Source organism: Podospora pseudoanserina, chromosome 1, assembly GCF_035222485.1.
Source record: "Podospora pseudoanserina strain CBS 124.78 chromosome 1, whole genome shotgun sequence".
Taxonomy (NCBI): Eukaryota; Fungi; Ascomycota; class Sordariomycetes; order Sordariales; family Podosporaceae; genus Podospora; species Podospora pseudoanserina.
In genome coordinates this window covers 4,539,039-4,560,210 of record NC_085920.1, presented here as the reverse complement: position 1 = coordinate 4,560,210, position 21,172 = coordinate 4,539,039, and the positions used below count along the sequence as shown (strand labels likewise).

General features: G+C 53.6%; 6 protein-coding genes across 6 annotated transcripts; 3 read left to right on the top strand and 3 right to left on the bottom strand.

The window, feature by feature from the left end:
- Positions 1-154: 154 nt before the first annotated feature.
- QC764_0015270 (uncharacterized protein) lies at positions 155-2,280 on the bottom strand (the record flags this gene model as incomplete). Its single annotated transcript, XM_062939964.1, has 4 exons — positions 1,602-2,280; positions 418-1,524; positions 249-300; positions 155-193 (listed from the first exon to the last, which is right to left on the bottom strand). The coding sequence occupies exons 2-4, from the start codon at positions 1,443-1,445 to the stop codon at positions 155-157; spliced, it is 1,119 nt and encodes a 372-aa protein (XP_062805528.1). The 5' UTR covers positions 1,446-1,524; positions 1,602-2,280.
- Positions 2,281-4,459: 2,179 nt separating this feature from the next.
- On the top strand, positions 4,460-9,672 carry QC764_114050 (uncharacterized protein). Its single transcript, XM_062942661.1, has 4 exons — positions 4,460-5,725; positions 6,203-6,695; positions 6,787-9,315; positions 9,642-9,672. Exons 2-3 carry the CDS (start codon positions 6,469-6,471, stop codon positions 9,296-9,298), a joined length of 2,739 nt encoding a protein of 912 aa, XP_062805527.1. The 5' UTR covers positions 4,460-5,725; positions 6,203-6,468; the 3' UTR covers positions 9,299-9,315; positions 9,642-9,672.
- Positions 9,665-10,727, bottom strand: RIB4 (lumazine synthase). Its single transcript, XM_062942662.1, has 2 exons — positions 10,301-10,727; positions 9,665-10,103 (listed from the first exon to the last, which is right to left on the bottom strand). The coding sequence occupies exons 1-2, from the start codon at positions 10,501-10,503 to the stop codon at positions 9,704-9,706; spliced, it is 603 nt and encodes a 200-aa protein (XP_062805526.1). The 5' UTR covers positions 10,504-10,727; the 3' UTR covers positions 9,665-9,703.
- Positions 10,728-11,163: 436 nt separating this feature from the next.
- QC764_114070 (uncharacterized protein) lies at positions 11,164-14,580 on the top strand. The gene is made up of 2 exons (XM_062942663.1): positions 11,164-12,672; positions 12,727-14,580. Exons 1-2 carry the CDS (start codon positions 11,341-11,343, stop codon positions 14,368-14,370), a joined length of 2,976 nt encoding a protein of 991 aa, XP_062805525.1. The 5' UTR covers positions 11,164-11,340; the 3' UTR covers positions 14,371-14,580.
- A 968-nt stretch (positions 14,581-15,548) lies between these two features.
- QC764_114090 (uncharacterized protein) lies at positions 15,549-19,269 on the top strand (the record flags this gene model as incomplete). The annotated part of the gene is made up of 3 exons (XM_062942664.1): positions 15,549-15,624; positions 15,700-16,318; positions 16,419-19,269. The coding sequence occupies 3 exons, from the start codon at positions 15,549-15,551 to the stop codon at positions 19,267-19,269; spliced, it is 3,546 nt and encodes a 1,181-aa protein (XP_062805524.1).
- A 334-nt stretch (positions 19,270-19,603) lies between these two features.
- QC764_114100 (uncharacterized protein) lies at positions 19,604-20,770 on the bottom strand (the record flags this gene model as incomplete). Its single annotated transcript, XM_062942665.1, has 3 exons — positions 19,604-20,001; positions 20,103-20,410; positions 20,508-20,770. 3 exons carry the CDS (start codon positions 20,768-20,770, stop codon positions 19,814-19,816), a joined length of 759 nt encoding a protein of 252 aa, XP_062805523.1. The 3' UTR covers positions 19,604-19,813.
- Positions 20,771-21,172: the final 402 nt, after the last annotated feature.

The following is a 21,172-nucleotide window of genomic DNA, read 5'->3' as shown; positions in this document are numbered from 1 at the left end:
GAAAAGCCCGAGAGGTGGCGGATATGTTCGTAGGATGTTTGAGACCAGTTATAAATGACAACGCCGGAGAGCAAAAGGCCGCCGAGAGCATCTAGCCACCATACACGTGCCCAATAGCCCACAATAGGGAAGGCAATGGATCCGGCGTTGAATATCACATCTGTACTCGCATCTGCCGCACTAGTTTTTGCGCCTGTCAGAAACTGCTGCTCACAACACAGCGGGCATCGAGAAACCAGGAAACTTACAGGGCCTGTACGCTCGAGTTCTTCACCATGCGACACCAAAGCCAGCACAACCCTTTGATGACAATGGTACCAAACATGATTCCAATTGCAGCATTTCCCCTGAGAGACTGTTAGCAACCGAGCATTGACATGTGTATCACGACTTTTTGAAATGCCTGGATCGACTCACAGTTCAATGATGTGACGATCGGGAGAAAGAAGACGCTGGATGGCCTCCAGAGCAACTTGAACGAACGAAGTAATCATGATCACGGAAAAGACAAGAACACCCAAAGGCTCAAGTCTCCGCCTTCCGATCGGATATCGATATTGATCCTGCTGGCGAATGAGAACCGTGGTCACCCAAACGATGACGGTTGAGATGAAGTCAAGAACCGCGTCCACCAAGCTGGCCAGCACCGAAACCGACGGGACGCTGATGATGACGGCAATTTTGCCAGCTAGGAGAATAACATTGGCAGCAAAATTGATGTAGATAGCCAAGGTGACAATGGGGGCATCGCTGTCGACGAGGTCATCTTCAAGCCATGGGATTTCAGGTTTGGCACGCCCTCCGTTTTCAAGGTCGTCATCGTCCACAGCTGCCCCGCCGTTGCTTTGAAGTAGAGGAGTCGTCTCGGTAGACCGGTAAATATCCTTTGGAGTCCGTTTTACCTTGCGCGCGGGCTCTTGTGACGTGGTTGGTAAGTTTTCCCTGATGGTGGCGGGTATCTCGACACCGCGAAAGGCAGATGCGGGCATGTTGTTGTACTCATTGAGCAGGTCATGAGGCAAAGATGAGTCCAGGAGGCGGTCAATGTAGAGATACTGCTGGACCAGGTAGTTGACGCGTTCATAGTACTCGCGTATATCCTTCTTCATAGCGGCCAGCTCCTCTTGGGTTTTCCAGTATTTTTCCCATCGATATCGTGGGTTGCTATTTCCGATCAGGCGCATGCTGCGCATGTGAGAGCTGTTCAAGATGGCACTCATGCGGCGCTCGTCTCGCCTATGCGCCTCATCTTCAACCGTTTCAGCCGCGCCTTCTTCCTCATCGCGGCCACCAAAAGACAAAGGGTTTGCTAATGCCACTGCAGGCCGATTCCTGATCAGCGAAGCCAGCGCCCCGTGGCCCATGGGCGCAATTGGCGGTTCATCTTGGAGGAGGAGAAATGCAGAGCGCGGGAACATGGGGCGCGTTGTCGGTGGCGAACTCATCTTGTTCACCTTGACTTATGTGTTGATAACCTGACGAGCCCTTTTCTGTGAGAGAGAATTTGGAGGGGAAAAAAAGAATCTAAAGAAAGTGTCGGTCAGCTCTGATCCACTCACTGGCTGCAACGGTTTAAAGCAACAAGCCACAGGAAAACCCACTGTTGAACGGCGTGGTGAGCTTATCAGCAGTTATCAGATTGACGCTCTTGTCGGCTCGTTTCTCAGAGAACCTGTACGAGTCTAGACCCAGGTTCTTGGCTTCCTGATGATGAACGGAACAGAGAAAACGGTGCGGGTAACCTTTTTCCCCGAGCAGCCTCTCTTCTCGAGTCAGTAACGCTGGCCTTGCTCCTTTTTCACCAAACGCTCAAGGTTCAACGGCCTGCTGGAAGGCGAAGCAGCTGCTCTCAAACCAGGGTAGTAATGGTGGTGGCGACGCCACCTCAAAAGGCTCCACCAAAGGTTCAAGCTAAAACGCCTCCTGAACTCCAAAACGACATGATTGAAACAACAAACGGTGCGCAATGAAACAGCGAGGAGCAGTTTGTCTTGAATACACAAGATAGCTATGTTATAAATATGGATGGATATAGTAACAAAAGTTGGTAGTGTGTGGGAGGTGATGATACCTGTTTATCCACTCACCTCCACTGGCTTGACTCTCTGTTTTATCTGATCCTGATGCCGTTCGGATTTGGCCAAGGTGGAACTTGTCTCTTCATGAGAGTAATCTGACCAATTGCCACTTGCCTGAGGGTGAGGCCGAGAGCTGAGGACTCAGGACTGGACGGAGATCGACGGCGATCGTCCGCCTTCGGCAAGCTGCGGGTTGCGGTTGATGTCACTCAGTACCGAAAAGCAAAGTCCAGGACGGCATCGTGCAGCGACACGCCTTTTGATTGGTGCAACAACACCAGGGCCATTCAGATTCATATCAAGCTTTCGTGGTGCAGTCTCGGCCTGCACTATATGGATTCTTTGGATATATCTGTATCAAATCCTGTCTGCCAACATGCTCATTGCCCCTCTTGAAGCCATCCATTGTCTGAAAACTCTCGTCTTTTGCCGCTCGAGATACCCCCATGTCTTGACTCGATGTCACAATCGGATTGCGCAATCGAAATGTATTCTGCCGCTCTACAGTTGGCCGCATCCCGGGACAGACATCGCGAATACTAAGGTAGGTGTGCTTCCACAACAGCAGAAAGGCGTAACGTGAAAAGCGCCGGACAACCTCTGCAGTTCCGTACACGCACCACCGCTGACCTGTGGTCTTTTCTTTATTCGCAGAACATGCTATACACGGTCTTCTGTACACTCCCGAAGGGTCCTGGCAGTTCACTTGCGTTGGCAGCACCAGAGCACGGCGTGTAGCACTCGGAAGCCACATACTCGGGTTCCAACCTACCAATCTTGTCAGATTTTCCAGAACCAACATTCACGATACACTCTCAATACTGCCCCACAGTCTTCCTAACCACCGGTACGTGGGGAAATCACAGCTCGTCGCCGTTCGCTGCCATGGCGGCGGCGCAGGCTTGTGGTCAAGTCACAAACTGGACACAATTATCAGCCTTTTGTGTACGCAGTTTGAACCTATCGGACAGCTTTTGTTGTTGGGTAAGGTATTCCTCAGGGACACATACTTCATTCTTCTCTCGAGATTATCTACAAGGCACGAGGATGTTTCATGAATCCCAACTGTCTTCGGACTCAGCATTGTCCGAGAAGCCAATTTGGCACCACCACACGTTCGTGGCTCTCACCGGCGGCACGACTCGCAGAGTGGTTGAACTATGGTACTCCAGAGTCTACGCATAGCCAAATTTCTACACACTGCTTGGTGGACCAACAGCACATTTGGCTCCTAGTTATGAACATAACACCAGGTATAATCCGTACAGCAGCAAGGTAATCAGCGAGGTCTCACCAACCCCCGTGGTATGGAGGAAGATGCTGGTGTCCGGACTATGACCGCCTCTGACGTGGGACTCTTTTTAAGACCTGCGCCATGTCCGCCGTAAACGCGTCACCTCGGTTCATCCCAACAGGTCTTTGGAGAGGATAGCAACCGGTGCGCCAGAGCAATGACCATGCTGGCTGGCGGTTGGGAAAACCAGGCCACCCTTGGACACTAGAAAGGGAGCATTGTATATCAAAACAAGCTTCAAGAAGACCATCCAGGCAGGTGTACCAGACAAAAGCCCACCCACCAAACCCAATCCAGCGTTTTCTTGAAGAACCGCTTGATGGTCAACCACACCACCGCCAAGTCCAGCACGGTGGGTCGTTCCGAGTCTCGCCCCTTTTTCCTTTTAATGTGGGGAAGAAGCCCCGCCTCTGTGCCCAATGCACACGGTATCACTTCTTTCCTAACCACATGCGGCACAGTCCTGTTTTGTTAGATGTCTCGAACCACCAGTTTGCGATGCAGAACACGACTCTATGAAGCAGAGATCCAAAGAGCTCGCGGCGGCAAAGCAAGGCAGCGTCCCGGTCCATGGTCAGCATCTGGAAATTTGATGTCTGTCCTGCGTAATAATATGGACATACCCTTTCATGCTATGGGACATGCACCCATCGCCAAAAAGAGATCTCTTCAACCAGATGGTTGGGCCATGAGCAGCAAAACATCTCGATGCTTTTCCATTCAGGGCCCACCGCTTGCTTCGGACCCCTGTGAGGCTTTGACACGCACTGGACATATACTAGAGGCTGGCGACTCAGAGTGATGCTGGCAACGATGAGATCTGAAGGTATTGTCGACAGGTTTCTGGGGACAGTTGATAGGCCCTTTGAACAATTCAACAAATATACGTACTATCTCTGGAGGGCTGTGTGAGCGATTGCAGTCTCCCTTCTTCCTCCGACCAACCACAATATTTCCTAGATATATATTTTCCTCATGAAGAGGGGTGGGTGTTCGGGGTGTGACACCTTCCTCCCCCACCGAGCTGCGCTTTTATTCTCCGCCCTGACTGGGTATCGGAAGCCTCAAAGCACGCCACAGACGGCCTGATCGGCATCAAGCAATATTCAAACACCGCGGTGCTCTCCCAGGAACAGGAACGCGTTGTCTTGTTGCTTTTATTTAGCGGCGACAACACGATCCCCGGCGATCCTTGGCGATCCAGATGCTATGTATTGGCCCAGGTAGGTCGGCCGACCGGGCTCCGCCGTGCTCAGAGGCTCCATCCCCATCCCGTTCCCCTCACCTAGGTACCCTCAGGTCTCCCCAACCTGGGAGTTTTCCGTGGAGTGATCTCGTCCTGCCTTGTTCCCAGCCCGCCGCCCGCAGGCCGCATCAAACACGGACGGGCTTGCTGCGCGCATTCCTTGAAAGGCATGCGTGTCTCGTTGCGGGGGGGACGAGCGACCTATTGAGGCTCGCAGTTTCTCGTCCCGGCTGTCGTGGCTTTGTTGTGTGTTCTGTGCTGTGATGCTGTGACTTGTGTGGCCCCGGGCAGCAAAGCCGGGCAGCTCAGCAGGGGGTGCGAGGCCAAAGACGAACAGGGGGTTTCCTACCAACGGGAGCGCGCTATTCTCACCAGTGCCCTGGCGCTCGCTGGTAGCGCCTTCTAAAGCCTCCCCACTCCCCATCCAGGTGCCCAAGGTCCTACCTACCTGGGGCGCTGGGCTATACACACACAGTGCCGCTGCCAGCTGCCCTGTCCGGGCATGCCCGCCATGCCATGCCATGCCATGGAAATAAAAATAATTCTCGAGCCAACCGCCCATTTTCTCCTCCTGATCCCATCCTGTCGTCTGGTTGCTGTCACTGTCACTGTCGCTGTCGTCTTTGCTTTCTCCCATTGCACCCTGCTGCTCTCGCGGATATCCCCTCTGAAGCATCGTGTGTCGTCAATCGCTTTCGCCCACCAGTTTCGCTTTCGCTGATTCCATACCATACCATACCCGCATCGCATTCGCTGTCTCTCTCTCTCTCTCTCTCCCTCCCTCTCTCTCGAGCACACTCTACCTACTCTCTCTGTTTACGAGAATCGCCTCTCTTTTGCTGCATCGCCTCGGAGTTTCTCAGCCCGTTTTGAACCGCTAGTTTTCTTTTTCGCAACCCTCCCCACAGCGCCGGTTCATAGCGTGGTTTTCCTCGCGTTATCGTGCATCGTTACTTTGTCATTTGTCATCGACACAAACGAGCCCGTCAGAGTCTGACCTGACGCCTATCTCAGTGTCGGCGGTTATATACACAAAGCCGTCTGGCTGTCGTCCAATAATCCCCCTAATTGTCAACAAGCTTGCGACTTTGGCTCGCTCCTGATTCTGTAAGTCAAAACCTTCTTTCTTCCCGTGTCCCCTGCCTGCCCGTCACCCGCCTAGCCTTGATCTCTTCCTCTCTCCAAACAGCCCTCGACCGATCGTTCGTGAGAATGACGGCTGCCAGAAGGGCGCTTATGCTCTCGTTGTTCAGTCCAAATCTCTGGGCGTGCCGGTTTGGTCTACGATGCTAGGGGAGGCACGGGAAGGTTAGGATGGCACCGCCGGACAGCTGGAACCTGTGTCGTGCAAGCACGCCAGCCCAGTGCGTCTCAGCTCCTGCTCCCTGTTCGTCTGTTCGCCTGGCAGATGCACCAGACTCTGAGTCTCGCATCCTTTCCTCCTTGCCCCCTCGGCTGTCCGACAAAGCAACCCAGCACCTGAGCACCCATCTGGAAGCTCTGTCTCGGGCTTCTCGGGTCACAGCATGTCCCTCCCCACTCGCGCAGACAGTGTAACTGACCTTGTTTTGCCCAACGATGCAGTCCGCCAACACCGCGTGTATCAGCCGAGTTACTGTCTGACGAGAAACACGCGGCCGCCGGCTTTTCGAGACCCAGCTGCGACTGTTCCCGACAGCAACCTCGGTAGCCTCTCTGAGCATTGTCTCACCTCACCTCCTACCAGCCTCGTATTATCCGACGCACCTTCCCGAGTACACAAAGGGACCGCAGTCCCCTGCCCTTCTCGGCTTTTAGTCCGGCGCAACCACCCAACATCTCCCCATACAGCCCCATCGAGACCTCCCTATATGCCTAGGTTTCCCACTTTTGTCAAGCGGAAGTCAACCGCTGACAGCCTTGAAAATGTTGCCGTGACGGGCCCTTCGTTCCGGGTGCTCGAGCGTACCGAAGTCTCGGGGGTAAAGTCGTTCGACGGAGGCGTCAGATTGACGGGCAAGCCGCACGGCGCGCATCGGTCTACCGCGTCTGAAGTTACGGTTGACGACAACATATTCGCTGACCTCAAGCCCAACCGGTACGTCTTTCAGCTGGCTGGGGACATAAGAAGGCTGGCGAGAGCAGGGGTTCCGCTTTTTTTTTCATTTCCGATTGCTAATAGCTCGCAGCGGAAGCGGATCTTCCAACACGACCAAAACGAACTCGACCGATAACTCGTCCCGTCACAGCAATGCCTCCACTGCCCCTTCGTCTGCCGACATGGGCGGACAGGAAGACTGGAGAAACAACAAAAAGCTGCACGCCGATATCCCAGTGCCTCCCATTCCAAAATCATCCTCGGCCAACTTTCTCAAGGCCGCCGGTCGCACATTTTCATTTGGCGGGCAAAAGAAGCAACTACCCCCAGCACCCGAGATGCAGGAGGACAGGCCATCCAGCCCGGTCGCTTCCGATGTCCCGACAGCCCAGACGCCGGTAAATGGCCGATCGAGAGCGACCACTACTTCAACTTCCACTACTGTTACATCACCAAGGATCGACGACAACGACTTTAGTCTTGATTTGGGCGGCGACTTTGGCAAGATGATACTCGGAAGCGACAAGCGCTCAAGCGTGGCCACGGTCAAAGATGAACAAAAGGGCAGGCAGGCGCTTGCCCCCCGCTCCCTCACTGCGTCGCGATTGAACCAGCCCTCCCCCCTTCACATCGACATGACTACCAAGGTCGAGGCTTCGCCATACTCTTGGAGCAGCCAGCACTCCAACGACCAGCTAATCGCGCCGTCTAGTCCATCGCCCCCCATCAAGGAGAACCTCCCTCCCCCAGTTTCTCGCCATACCTCGCCGCTTGCCGAAAGGAAGCCCAGTGCGTCGCCAGAAGCAGGCCCTAGGAAACCGCTGCTCGCTCCAAAGACACCAACCCCCGAGGAGGCTGATGGCGAGGATGAGGAGGCGAGACTGTTGAGGGACTCTCTGTCCACTGTCAATAAGTTCATGACTGGGTCTGTCATCTCGTCTCACGCCCCTTCCACGTCGAGATATCGCAGAGATGAAGATGACGACAGTTTGTTCGACACGACGCATTCGTTCTCTTCAAAATCTGCCAGCCGCTTCACAGCCAAAAAGGACAGCCCACCTTCGAGCAACAAGGTAATGACCCCAGCCGAGTTTGAAAAGTATCGCCAGGACAAGGAAAGACAAGACAAGGAACGACAGCAGGAAGCTGTCTCAAACAAAGACAAAGATGACGATGACGAGGACAACTATGAGGATGACGAGGACGACATTGAAAGAGCGAAGCAGCAGACCAAGCAGCGTCGGAAGCAAGAGGCACACATGGCGGTATACCGGCAGCAGATGATGAAGGTCACTGGTGAATCTGCCAATCTACCTTCCTCAAGACCGAGCCTGCAAATATCTTTCAGCACCCCGAACCTCCCCAATCTAGCCCTCGCCTCCGGCGCCAACCCAGCGGTTGCCCACGCTTTGGACCCTTCAGACGAAGATGAGGAGATTCCATTGGCTATTCTCGCTGCACACGGCTTCCCAAACAGAAACCGACCGCCCACACGCCTGAGCACCATGGCATCGAACCCCAACTTGCGCGCCTCACAGCAACCTAGCTTTCAAAGGCCAATGTCGGTTATTGGAGATGCCGTGGCTGGAGTCGGAGCTGGCACCCCTGGACGTCTTCCTGCCTTTGCAAGAAATCTTCCCCAAGACCCATTTCTTGGCGCTGGTCTGGTTCGCAACTCTGTCCGCGAGAGCTTCGCTCTCGGAGGCGGCGCTCCTGCCCCCGGAAACCCCGCAGGCGCGATTCCTCCTGGTGGCCTGATTAACATCATCGCAAACGAAGAGCGCAACCGCGCAATGAGGCGCGGAAGCCCGCACATCGACGGCTCGGCATCGATGCCGGCCATGCCCGGGGCAGGTCCTTTCGATCCGATGACCGGCATGCCGTCACATCTCATGTACCAGAGCCAAGCTGCTCCTCCGATGCTGACGCCAGGTGACCATGCACAGATCCAGATGACGCAGCAGATGCAAACATTCATGCAGATGCAGATGCAGTTTATGCAGATAATGGCGGGCCAAAATGGCAGCGCTCCCACCACGCCCAATGGCTACTTGACTACCTCACAGTCAGCCGGCAGTCTCGGCGCCATGGGTCCTCTCCCACCAATGCCGGGGATGGGCGGTGCTCCTGAGATACGTCATTCGTTTCTAGGAAACGACTCCATGCTGGATCTGCCCACTGGTCGGGGGGGGGACGCGCAAATGCGCACGATGAGCATGGTACAGCCAAGCTCAGCCTCATGGATACAGCCCCTGCAACATTCTGGCTTTGCCCCTTCGATCATGATGCAGGGCGGCGGATACGCTCCATCAATTGCCCCCTCAGAACGAAGCAACATTGGCCTTCCTGGCCGCTACCGTCCAGTCTCCCACGTTCCGGCACCACACGTTCCCGTGGCGCCAGGCCATCTCCGGAAATCGACCACCATGTCGGGAGTAATTACACAGCCCACAATATCGGTAACAAAGTCTGGAAGTGGCTCGGATGATGACGATGAGGAGGGGTGGGCGGCGATGAAGGCCAAGCGCGAGAAAAAGAAGTCAATGTGGAAGAGCAAGAAATCGTCGTCGATCGGTGGTGATCTGGGTTCATTTATCAACTGAGTGCATCTCCTGTCACAGTAAGACTCGATATTAGCATCTATATCGGAGGGATTAGAGAAGTTGGAGGATCTTTTGCTGCTGGCCATTTTGCTTTTGCATGTGTTGGATAAATCAAGTGGCCACATTGTACATTCATCTTTGTTTCATTATCTTTATCGGTATCAGAAGCAGTCTTGCGGCGGATAAAGGGGGCGCAGGAGTGGTTTTGCCGGAAGGAAGTGGGGATAGCGTTGAGGAAAGAACGGAGGTGTTTTTGGAGCCTTTCTCTTTGGTGATTTTTGAGGCAGTCCTTTCGGACAATTCACGATAGACATAGCACTTCATTGCTCTAATTCAGTAATAGGAAAAGCATTGTATTTTCAGACCCTTCCCTAGCTTTTCGGTTGGCTACTTTCCGATCTGTTTCTATTCAATAACGCCCGTGGCCCAATTCTTGCGCTTGACACTCATTTCCACAGCGGCAAGGCCCCAATCCTCCCCATGATTATGGCTGCCGGGGATGATACCCGCACGTGCCTTGGCTTGTTCGTCGTTCAAGACGGTCAAGACGCCAAAAATGACGGGCACGCCTGTGTCTAGGGACACACGCATTAGGCCATGCGACACACTTTCGGCAATATATTCAAAATGCATCGTCTCCCCCTTGATCAAGACCCCTATGGCAATGATGGCATCGAATGGGCCCGTCGAGACCGAGCTTCCGGCAGAGAGTGACGCCAAATCGGCCGTCGAACTTCCCAGCAAATCACCTGCCGACCCCCCAGCGCCAGCAGAAGACGATTGCACTTGCGAAGCTGCATAGAGACTGTTGTATTCGAACCCCAGTAGCAGGGGAACATGGTCAGTTTATAGACTAATAGGTTAAATTTACACTCTCGATCAAGCATATGCACTGCTCTCTCCACCTGAGATCAAGGCCCAGCAGCGAGCAGAGGTTGTTGCTCTAGCAAACTTGCCCCTCGAGGTCGAGAGTAGGAACAACCGCAAAGAAAACAGACGCACCGCTGAACAGCAATTGGCAGCTCCCACGCGCCTGGGACTGTCTGTACCACGATATTTGATTCCTTGACACCCGCCTCCAACAGCTTGTCCTTTGCGCCCTGGACCAGAGGCTCGATTATGGTGTCATTCCAGCGAGCGTGGACGATGCCGATGCGGAGGTTACTGCCATCGTGGTATTGCGGGGCTGGGCCTTTGGTGTGCATGTTGTCGATGATACGGAAGGTTACGGGGTCGGGTAAGCAGATTGTGGCGTTTCGTGATTTGACTCTGGCTGAAGGCTTCGTATAGTCGTGGAATGAGTAATTCGAACGATAACTGTAAAAAAGTGAGCTTCCAAGTTCCGGAAGGGGTTGAATAAATGAGGGGCAGTCGGCATTCGAAATGCCCCTGAGGGTCCGCTGACGTTGCTGGCCCGGGCCATGGCGGGGCTCCTTCTGCCTCGTCTGCCGCTCGGCAATTTCCTCTTGGCTCATCAGCGGTGGTTAGTCAGCAACTCAGTTCCTGCTCTGATTGGTCCCCTATTGTCAGTATATGTTTACTTCCTTCCTAATCCGTCGACCAACTTCAAGACGAATGGCCTCACTACATTATATCACAATGTAAGGATATCAGGAGGCTAGATATACTTCTCGCTACTAAGTGTTTTTGTTGAGACATGTAAGTTTAGTCTATTAAGAGAGGGCACAGGAATTCCCCCTTCGATAGTGCGTCAGCTACTTTGTGGCAGGTACCAACCACTGCTGGCGAGCTCCCAACAAGGCAAGAACCACGGTGGTTGCGCCTTTCAGCTTAACAGCGCATCGGTGCCTTCTCTCTGTTCCAGGTATCTGGTCTTCACGTGGACGGAGTGAAAGCCGAGTATAACACACACACAAAAAAAAAAAAACTGTCTTCCGTAAAACATATCTGCCCAGCACCAAGCAATCTACCTTGTGGGCACCGCCCCTTATTCCCTCATGTACTTATTATTATTCCATCACTCCCGCTAGCCTCATGAGTACTACCCTTGATATCAATATTCTGTTGTTTTTCTAGCCACCATGCCCATCACACCACTCCCGGATGATGCTTGCCGGCGGATCGGCTCGACTTTGAACATTACCTCAACTTTCATGGTCTTGAAGGAACTGCTGGACAACGCTCTGGACTCGGGGGCACAGACCATACATATCAGTGTTTCCCCAAACACTGTAGACAAGATTGAAGTGAGGGATAATGGAAGCGGTATATCATCCTTTGACTTCAACGCCCTTGGCCGCCCTTCGCATACGAGCAAGCTCAGTTCCTTTGAGGACATCGACAAGATTGGTGGGAAATCCCTTGGATTTCGTGGGACAGCCTTAGCCAGTATCAACACGGTAGCAACCGTTCATGTGATCACGAGAGTCGGATTGGAAACCCCTCAAATGATTCGGCTTGCTGACAACGGCGGCGTCGAAACTCAAAGCGTACACGCTGCTGAGCAGGGTACTACAGTCACAGTCACCAACATTTTCTCCAATTATCCCGTCCGAGAGCGAATCGCGAGAAAGCCGGTGGAGATATCGAAGAACATCGAGAAGATGAGGCACTTGGTTCAGGCTTGTGCGTTTGCGAGACACCCGCTTAGGATACACTTTGCAGTCTTACAAAACCCCAATCGGTCTCTGAGGATATCTCCACATCCAGGCAAGGACATTATGGAAACAGCTATCCAGATCTTCGGTGTTCAGAAGGCATCTCAGTGTTTTGTCCGAACGTGGCCGGACAGACCAGATCCCAACACAGGCTTGCCGGGCGAAGAAAGGAGCAGGCGACACGTGTTTGAAGCGATTCTTATGAAACCAGATGTCGAGCACAGCAAAATTCCGAAGGGCCTATTCTTCTCTGTCGACTCCCGCCCCATTTCAGCCACTCGAGGAACCGGGAGAAAACTGACCATGGCGTTGAGAGAATGTTTGAGACAGTCTGTCTGTCCACTAACTTCGGCAGGTGTCCCCAAGGATATTTTCATCTGTCTGAACATCTGCTGTTCTCTAGGATGGTACGATGTCAACATAGAGCCAGCCAAGGAGGATGTTTTGTTTCTTCAGGAAGACCAATTGATCAGTGACTTCAAAACATTCCTGCGGGTGGTCTACCCCAGTAGTGTCAATGAGGGACAGGGTCGTGAAAATAGGGGGGAAGTGTTGGAAGCTTATTCACACTTGGAGGATGGGATTGGTAGGCAGGGGAATCACCGCCCGGATGAACCCAATAGCACATCAATTGCCGACCAACATAAGAAACATGCGGCAGCCGCGTTACCCCTTTTGCACTCGTCACGAATCAGAGGGGACGGTGATGGAGAGATGAGCCCACAAGATAATGACAATCACCGGGATCTTTTCACCGTAAGTACCAACGTAACTCTCCAAAATTACCTGCTTCCGCCAACATTTCATAAGGGCCAAGCGAGTTCGTGGACGGTTGATATGTCGGCTCCGGTAGACGGATCGGATGGTGACTTTGACATGGAGAGTCAGAACGAATTGGGCCAACCTGTGTGTCCAACTCTGGAAGAGGAGAGCAACACCGACACCCAAAGCCAAGAAAAAAGTCGGCAGCGTTCAGAGTCTCATGTGGCCGACGGACATAACGCTTTGGCAGAGCTCAACCCGTGGTCTATTGCAGCTATGGGAAGTCTCAAAAGGCGCCCTCTTCCCTCGGGCCGCCCGGACAACAAGCAGTTTCACGAGAAACAGCCGACATTATCCAGAGTGCCTCCACGTGCAGAAGCTACGGGTATTAGGGGCCCAGCCCAATCTCATCAGCGAGGACTGCCTATTGCGAGACTGAACCCTAGCTTCAAGCTCCCAGTCACGCCATTGACGCCGTCACCATCTTCCGAGCCAGACCAGTTGATCCCACCATCACTTCGGCCGAGCCATGGTAATACGAGCCACCCGACGTATAAAGATCGCCTACTGCCGCGCCGCATCTACCCTCACGTGTCAAGGGCAGCCAGACTACTCATCGGTGGGTCTTCAGACAACGCAGCCCAAAGACTGGAAGTGCCTCTTGGCGAGACTCCAATGTCATCAAATGCGGACCAAAGAACCTCGTCACAGCCTCTCCACATACCAAAACGACAACAGAATCAGCAGCGTAACCGAGTAACTCGGGGAGTTTCGGTTGAAAATGTCCTATCATCAACTGGAGATCCCAATGAACATAGCTCTAGTGACTCTGATGATGTGACAACGGAACTCCATAGCTCCGAAAACACTGATTCAGAAGACGAGACTGCGGTCAGCGGTCAGACAAATCCTGGAGCACGGCAGCATAGAAATGGCGGTGATATCAGGAAGCATTTCGAAAAGCGGTATCCTGATATGAGGAGAGCAGATGGTCACTCGAAACAAGCCACGCTCCCTTTTGAGAAGCATAGAAACAACGTCGAAGGCGACAGTGATGGCTTGGTAAGACCCACGGCAGGGTCGGCGATTCGATCTCAACACAACGCTCGCGCAGTAGTCACAGAAACATCTGCTTCGTGCCATTCCAATAACCCCCTAGCACAGTCGAATCATGAAGATGCTGGTGAGGCGCCCATTCTGCAAAGTTTATTTGGACCGAAGGATGAGCAGAGGGTGGGACATGCCCTCCATCGTGGTGGGAAGGAACAGAGCGCCGCTCGAATCAGGAGGCCGCATTTCCGGGTTTCCAATCACGATACTGATAGACCTGTACACAGCACTACAGAGGTCGGACTTGGCCAGAACACGAGAAGTTGGCTGCCGTTAGGAACACCCAGATACGAAACTCATGCGCCCCGGGTTATCATCAACACTCTTGAATTAACGGTTTTCCGGCCGATACGCGAGCTTCGATCAGGAGCAGAAAATCACCCTAGAATGGTAACACAAAGCCTGCGATTGCCATTTTCAGAATGGGACAGAGCCATCTTGACACAACTGAAGAAACTGTTGAGGAAGCTTGCACCGGCCACAGAGTGGACGCTTCATCCGAACACTGCTGAAGACTGTACAGAGATGGAACGCATTGGCAGGCAGTGGGCGAAGGAAAGGAGGCTTGAATTGCAATCTTGATGTATATGCTTGGCAAAACTTTGCTTGTGTCGTGTATGGCTCTATCTGTTGCTGTGTTTTGGCATGGAAAAGAGGGAACACGAAGTGGGATGACGATGATAGGTGATACCCGGAAGGCATACTCTGACAAAGTTAATAAACGAGTTGAAGGGGGAGGATAGAGGAACAGCGTGCTAAATATCAATTGGTAATTTTGGTGTCTTATTTTCATGCAAGGCGTGTCACTTGGTCTTAAGAAAACGTGCCGTTGATAATGTTCACCCTATCTCCAGGCCTTGTTCCGACCTCAAAGGTGTGACGGACTGGCCGGCCGCTGCAGTCATACAGCGGGCCACCTCTTGGTTGGGCGGCAGAACACAAAGGTTCCGGAGAGGTTGATGGAGGTATAACAAGTGCCTTAATAGCAGGGTCACGGTCAAGGCCGCTCCCGCTGATCCATAGTAATCCATAATCCATTAACCTCGTGTTGGGCAAGTTGGCAAGAAACGCTGTAACATTGGGGAGAAGTAGAAAACGTCATGACCTTGATTGACTCTTTGCTCCCTGTATGAATCAGTGCATTAGGGAGGTACAGACAGAAAGAAGCCAGTTGAGCAGTTGAAGACTTGTCAAGCCTTTTCCAGCAGTCATGGAAATACACGTCATTTGAGGCCTGGTTCAACATATGTCAGTGCACAGACCAGGGCAAGACCCGCCCGCGGGCTGTCACAATCTCCTGGGTCCCTGGCGCGCACGCTAACCAAACAGAGGCCGTGCATGTTACCCAGCACTGCCTCCTCCAAGTTCCAAAAGCGCTACCTGGTGTGGGGACACCACCCAAAGCATCCTTCCACACTTGTGCGCGTCCTTCCTGTCCGGGGCTGACGCTCGTTATCCTGTCGCTCCTATTCTTTCCAGTCCTCAAAGGCCTGCCGACGACATATCGAACCGACAGAACTCGAAAAAGACAGGCACTCGTCAGATTGGGACTGCAAGACGACGTACACTCCAAGATGCACAGCACATAGTCCGTTGCCGTTGCGCCGTTACCACAATCGCCGATTCTGCCGACAGGCCCAGCTTTCTTCAACAGTGCAAGACCGCCGGCAGCCTATTCGTTCTACCTGCGTGTTCAAGACATCGAGACGGTCGACACTCCCCCTGACGCTGCCGACATCAACACAGCAGCTCTGCTAAACATGCGAGACGTTGATGCTCCCGACATCCCAGTTACACCCAAGCCCCCTTTCCATCCAGAGTCGCCATCTGAGCCCCGTGGCGTCCGAGCCCGTGGCGTTCGAGCCCGTGGCGTCCGAGCCCGTGGCGTTCGAGCCCGTGGCGTCCGAGCCCGTGGCGTCCGAGCCCGTGGCTACCATGATCGGCCCCGGCATGCGGCCGATGGGTTGTCCGTATCTTCGGTCGTCGCCATGACGGGTCAGAGCCCTTCGCCTGACATCTTGTCGTCCGATTTTGTCCGCCATACAGGCCCTCGTTCCCGGCTATCCGAACTGCGGTCCTTCCTCCGCCTTCCCGCTGTGTTGATATTGCTGTTGAGCCCCCTCACCCGTCCGGCTGCCGCTGCCTCCGTGCCGTTCGAGAACTGTCTATCAGACACCTACAGAAACAGTCAACCGCCAAAGCTGCAGTGGGAACCCATACACATCGATGCTACTTTCGAAGCAACCGATAGGCACTCTCTTCGGGTTACGCTGTGGGGGAATGTGACGGGCTCGTACACACCGGTGTCATTGCCGCCGGCGACCAGTCCGGACTGGGCTGACCCGAATAAAACCGACGGCAAGCTTCTGGGGGTGCCCGACGTAAATAAGTTCACCACGTTGAGAGCCAGGATCAAAGTCTTGACGTATGAACCTTGGTCCAATCTTACCGACTTTTGCAATGATGAGTTGAAGAACGGAGCATGCCCGCTTGGGCCTGTTTTTGGCGACTGGAATGGATCTGACTTTGGGTAAGTTGGAGCGAACGCTCAGCGAGGGAAAGGCCTGCCTTTTGATCTACGGAGCTCAAGGGCCCGGTCGTGAATGTGTAGTGCTGACAGCGTCATATAGCCTAGTCAAAGACAAACTGCCGTTTGTGTCAATCAGCAACGATTTCTACTCGTCGTATGCTTTTGGATCGTTCTCGACGTCCTTTGAGGTTATTTATGGTGATCAGGCTGAAATCATCACTTGCGTGACAGCCAACGTGACGCCAGATCTGGGAAGTTTGGCTTGGATGTTGAAATTCCTACCCCTGGCTGTTCTGGTGTTTGTGGGTGCGGCAACAGTATTTGCAGCAGTTTTCAGCCCCTGGGGAACCAGCGATGTCTTCCACTGGAGCTCCAACTACGGTCGTGACCCCGATCTCCTTCGACTTGTCACCCCTGGTTTTGGAGATTGCCTTCAGTACATTCAGTTCGTCGTCCTCACTGGCGGCCTGACGCTAAACTACCCAGGATTCTACCAGCCTATCGTCAGTCAGGCAGCGTGGTCAGTACTCATGTTCAACCAGAGCTTTGTCACGCAGGACCCTGGATGGGTCAGTCTTCGGGACGGTATTTATGTTGCAGACGGTGCATTTGGCTTGCAACGCCTCGCCCAACTGGCCGGCATGGCGAACCCTGAGGATATATGGACTGGCACTATTATCTGGGTGTTGGTCATCATTGCCGCTATAACTGTCCTTGTTCAGGCCGGGTTTGTTGTTCAGTGGCTCTATCGCTACTTCCAAAAGGTCTCGGAAGAAGACTTGCGCGCCAAAAACATACCATTTACTCTCGGCAATGTTGTCAGGATTGTCTTGAACTATTTCCTGATGCCGATTGTCGCCCTATCGACGTTTCAGCTCGTCATCGCTGGCCAGTCACCGGTCTACACGGTGGTGGTCGCTGTCCTGGCTCTGATTTTGATTATCGGATTTGCAGGTTGGCTGCTTTTTCTTGTTGCCAAGACCAAGCCTCGAGCTTTCCTGTTTGACGACCTCCCGACGCTTCTCCTTTATGGCCCGCTGTACAACACTTACTCGGACGAAGCCGCAGCTTTCACTATGATCCCTGTGCTGTTGAATTTCGTCCGCGGCATAGCAGTGGGAGCCGTGCAGCCTTCTGGCGTCGCTCAGGTCGTCATTCTTGCTATCTGCGAGGTGATACATGTCCTTACGCTGCACGCTTTTCGGCCGTTTCACTCAGCGACATCCATGAATGCTTACCACACGCTTTTCTCTGCGCTGCGTCTTGTCACAGTGCTCCTGATGGTGGTGTTCGTGCCATCACTCGGTGTTCCTGAGAGTGAAAAGGGCTGGATCGGCTATGCGATTCTCATCACTCACGCTGGCGTTCTTGTGCTTGGATTTCTCTTGAACGCAGTCCAAACTATTGTCGAGGTTGTTGCCCGTATGCTAGGGGCTGGCGGTGATGATATTCGGGGTCAGTCCCGAGGTGGATTGTCCAAAATCTTTGGCATGAGACAGCTTTCCCGCCGTATGTCTCGGCGTGAAACCGGCCCATCTCGCCAAAGCCAGCTCTCAAGTTCTGCCATGCTGGATGTCGACGAAACATCGAAAGCAGGCTACATCATGCCTGGTGGACGCATTAGGAGTGAGTCGGCCGGGAGCATGGGTGTCATGATGCATCATCGGCATAGAAGCTCGTCCGGGTTCAACACCCCTAGCTTTGACGGTCCCGCACGTCCACTGGAGAGCATTGCCGGCTCTTACACACCCACGACATCGGGAGAAGCCAGCAACTTTTCTTTCCTGCCATCTCCTGGACACCCCGGTAGGCCCCAGGGTTCCATGACCATGCAGGTTCCAGACCCGTACTATCGACCACCGAGGCAACGGCGCCCTACTATTGAAACGACCTATTCACCTACCACCAAGGTGGGGGGGTCATGGACGAGCAGTGATTGGGCGCAGAAACGCCTTAGCGAACCTGGGACGGTGCAACTGAACGACCCCCTAGAAATTGGCACTCAGATATCAAGGGATGCCACACCCGCGCCGTATGTGGTTCCTTTTGGTCCCACCAGGACTGATTATTCCATGCGAGAAGCGGACTTTTATTACGGAGTCAGAGGCCAAAGGTTGAACTCGGATGCGCCGAGTCGCAAGCTGAGGACTGGGCCCGCTGATCCGACTAGACCAATGGCTTCTGCGGCGGGTTGGTTCAGGAATATGTTTGCGCCTAAAGGCAAGGATAAGGGAAAGGGCTTTGAAGTGGTCAGAAGTTCACGGATGCCACCTGCGATGCAGGCGTTGAATGGCGGCTTTGAAGACGACCGAGCGCCCCAAGGAATTCCCGTAGCTATGGGCGTTCTTCGCAGCGGCCCGATTGACTCTGACTCTGACGATGGGACACGGTCAAAGAACGATGCTCTACGCTCGACAGACGTAGACGTGCCAGAGCAAGAACCCTTGAATGGCCCAGGAAGCCAGCAGGATGACGAGCTTGACGGCCTGGGAAGTGCACCAGCTGTTGACGCACCACCCTCATTAACCGATGAGGATACAGGGATAGCCTCTCGCTCCCCCACCACATCCGTGAGGCCGGGCCCCAATAGTTCATTGCAAATCGAGGTCCCAAATGTCCCCAGACGAAGCTCAAAAAGGGATTCGAACCCCCAGGTCCAGGTGCCACAGTTATCTTTACCCAGTGAAGCAGGTCGGTCAAGCAATCTCGCCCCATCCGGTGCGACCTCTTCGCGGCTTCCCTTCGAACGGACACCCTCGCAGAAGAGATTGTCTGGGTCCTCCGCGGGGGTCACCGAGGACTTCAGTCAAGTTGAACTAAACGACCGGTCAGGCAGCAGCGACGAAAGACCTGCCGGGTACGGGTTTGTAGCTAAAGGCAGCATAAACAGGGTCGATCGTGAGACTGATCTTTTGGGCACCTCGGCTGAGGTCATCGATGAAAGACGGTAGAACCAAGTGTCATTGTTGTCGTTGTCGATTGTGAAGCGCTCTATCTCTTATATTTTCTACAAGTCTTTTCGGGCTATTTTGAAGGCATACTATGTATTGCCAAACCCGGGCTGGAAGCCCGCTGCTCTCTGGATGTGTAAAATATGGGTAGAGGGCAGGTTTGGCTGGGTGGCATGGATTTCCAAGGTTATATATAAAGGGTCGAAAGGGGTCTCAGTATCTTTGTTCTTTTAGCGATGGCGCACAAAACGGGTATAATTGGTATCATGCGTTCTGTTTCTCAGCGGCCTGCCACTTCCCTTTGACATGGTGATGCGTGATTTGTCACTTGTGATATTGGGCCCTTTCAGGACCGCCTGCATGTTACAAGATACTTTCTCTTTCCAGCGAGACTTTGAGCCAAGCTTTCTAACTCGGGTATTCCACGTCGTTGCTCACTTCGTTGCAAGACACATTGTCCAAATACATATCATCAACGCCCTCACTTGCTATCCCATGGCAACTCAGCACAAAAGACCGACTCCACCGCCGAATCTATGCCTATTTAGAAACCGTTCATGAGATTGAGCCCTGCCACGCCGGCCGCCACAGCACCGACAACACCAACCGCAGCAGCCGTGGGTCTTGGGGCTGCATTCCCAGACCCAAAGTAGAAGCCGTTTGCGGTTGTCCCCTCCATCGTGCACATGCTAGCCTGAAGCCCGTTGCACGCCACGCTGGACAAGCTGCTGCCTGCAATGAACAAGTAAGCCATACCGAACAGCCAAGGGCGTTGGGAATCTACCCCGGAGGGGCATAAATGTTTGTGTATGGGAAGTGTAACTCATGCTTACATATGCTTGTCGCCCGAGCAGGCTCATAAGTGACCTCAGCCGCGGCCGTCACAGTCGTGCCTCCCCCGCCCGGAACGGCGATGGTAACGGCATATCCTGCCCCGCCGGCATGGCCCTGAAGTTGCGACTGGCATGCCTCGTGGTTGGCATCGCACTGCCTGGCAGCGGCCGAGCAGTGCTCCCTGTTGGCAAAGTAGGTGGCGACATAGGGGAACGAGAAGAAGTTGTTCGCGACGTAGGACACGGCGGTCGTGGCTGCCGGGACGGGGGTGACGAAGCTTGCGGGTGCGGTGCCGGTACATATAGCGCTGATGCGACGAAGAGGGAGAGGAGGGCCAATGGTTAGCTACACAATTTTTCATTCTGTGGAAGATGCCTTCTTGGTGTAGGGAACGTTTATCTCACCCAGCTGGACAGCACGCCGGCTCATTGTTAGCGTCTAGGCCGCATGTCTGTCCGTTTTGACAACAGACGCCGTTGAATGCGGGACCTTGGTTCGCGCAGCTGTAAAAGTTGGAGAGGCATCCTTGCTGCCGCTTTGCGACAATGGCGGCTGTCTCAGCAGGCTGGAACGGCTGGAGGTTGGCGCAAACAGAGCATGCTGCAGTGAGGGCCAGCAGTAGCGTGCTCAAGGGCGCTGGTAGGCAAGCGGATCGTCTGGTCCTCATATTTGGGTTGGAGGACGGTTATCTGCTGGACACCCCTTGTGCTGATGGCTGATTGCCGAGAGGGGGCTAGATGTGGTGGTCCGGTCCTCTTGGATATGTAGTACGTGACGGTGGGGGTCCTGTATGACCGAGTTTGAGTATATCCAGATACAATGAAATCAATGGATTCACTCGACAAACTGAGCCGATAGGCAGACTAGATGCATGACATAAACTAATGCTGCATATGTGGTTTGCTACATTCATACAAATACAAGTACAAGGATGCTAGATAGGTGCAAGCAGTGAGCTCTTTTGGATAGCTGGGCGGTGAGTGAAGCCCAGCTCAGCGGCACTGCAAAGGAGCTTGAGGGAAAGTTGTGTTGACCAACCAAAGGCGCGCAATCCACGTTGTGATGTCAT

Bases quoted from the DNA above. Each gene is read 5' to 3' on its own strand.
- RIB4 (XM_062942662.1), bottom strand. From the start codon at position 10,503: ATGCACACCAAAGGCCCAGCCCCGCAATACCACGATGGCAGTAACCTC. The intron at 10,104-10,300 runs GTGCGTCTGTTT...CGAATACAACAG, and splicing joins CTGCCAATTGCTGTTCAGCG to TCTCTATGCAGCTTCGCAAG.
- QC764_114050 (XM_062942661.1), top strand. From the start codon at position 6,469: ATGCCTAGGTTTCCCACTTTTGTCAAGCGGAAGTCAACCGCTGACAGC. The intron at 6,696-6,786 runs GTACGTCTTTCA...AATAGCTCGCAG, and splicing joins GCTGACCTCAAGCCCAACCG to CGGAAGCGGATCTTCCAACA.
- QC764_114070 (XM_062942663.1), top strand. From the start codon at position 11,341: ATGCCCATCACACCACTCCCGGATGATGCTTGCCGGCGGATCGGCTCG. The intron at 12,673-12,726 runs GTAAGTACCAAC...ACATTTCATAAG, and splicing joins ATCACCGGGATCTTTTCACC to GGCCAAGCGAGTTCGTGGAC.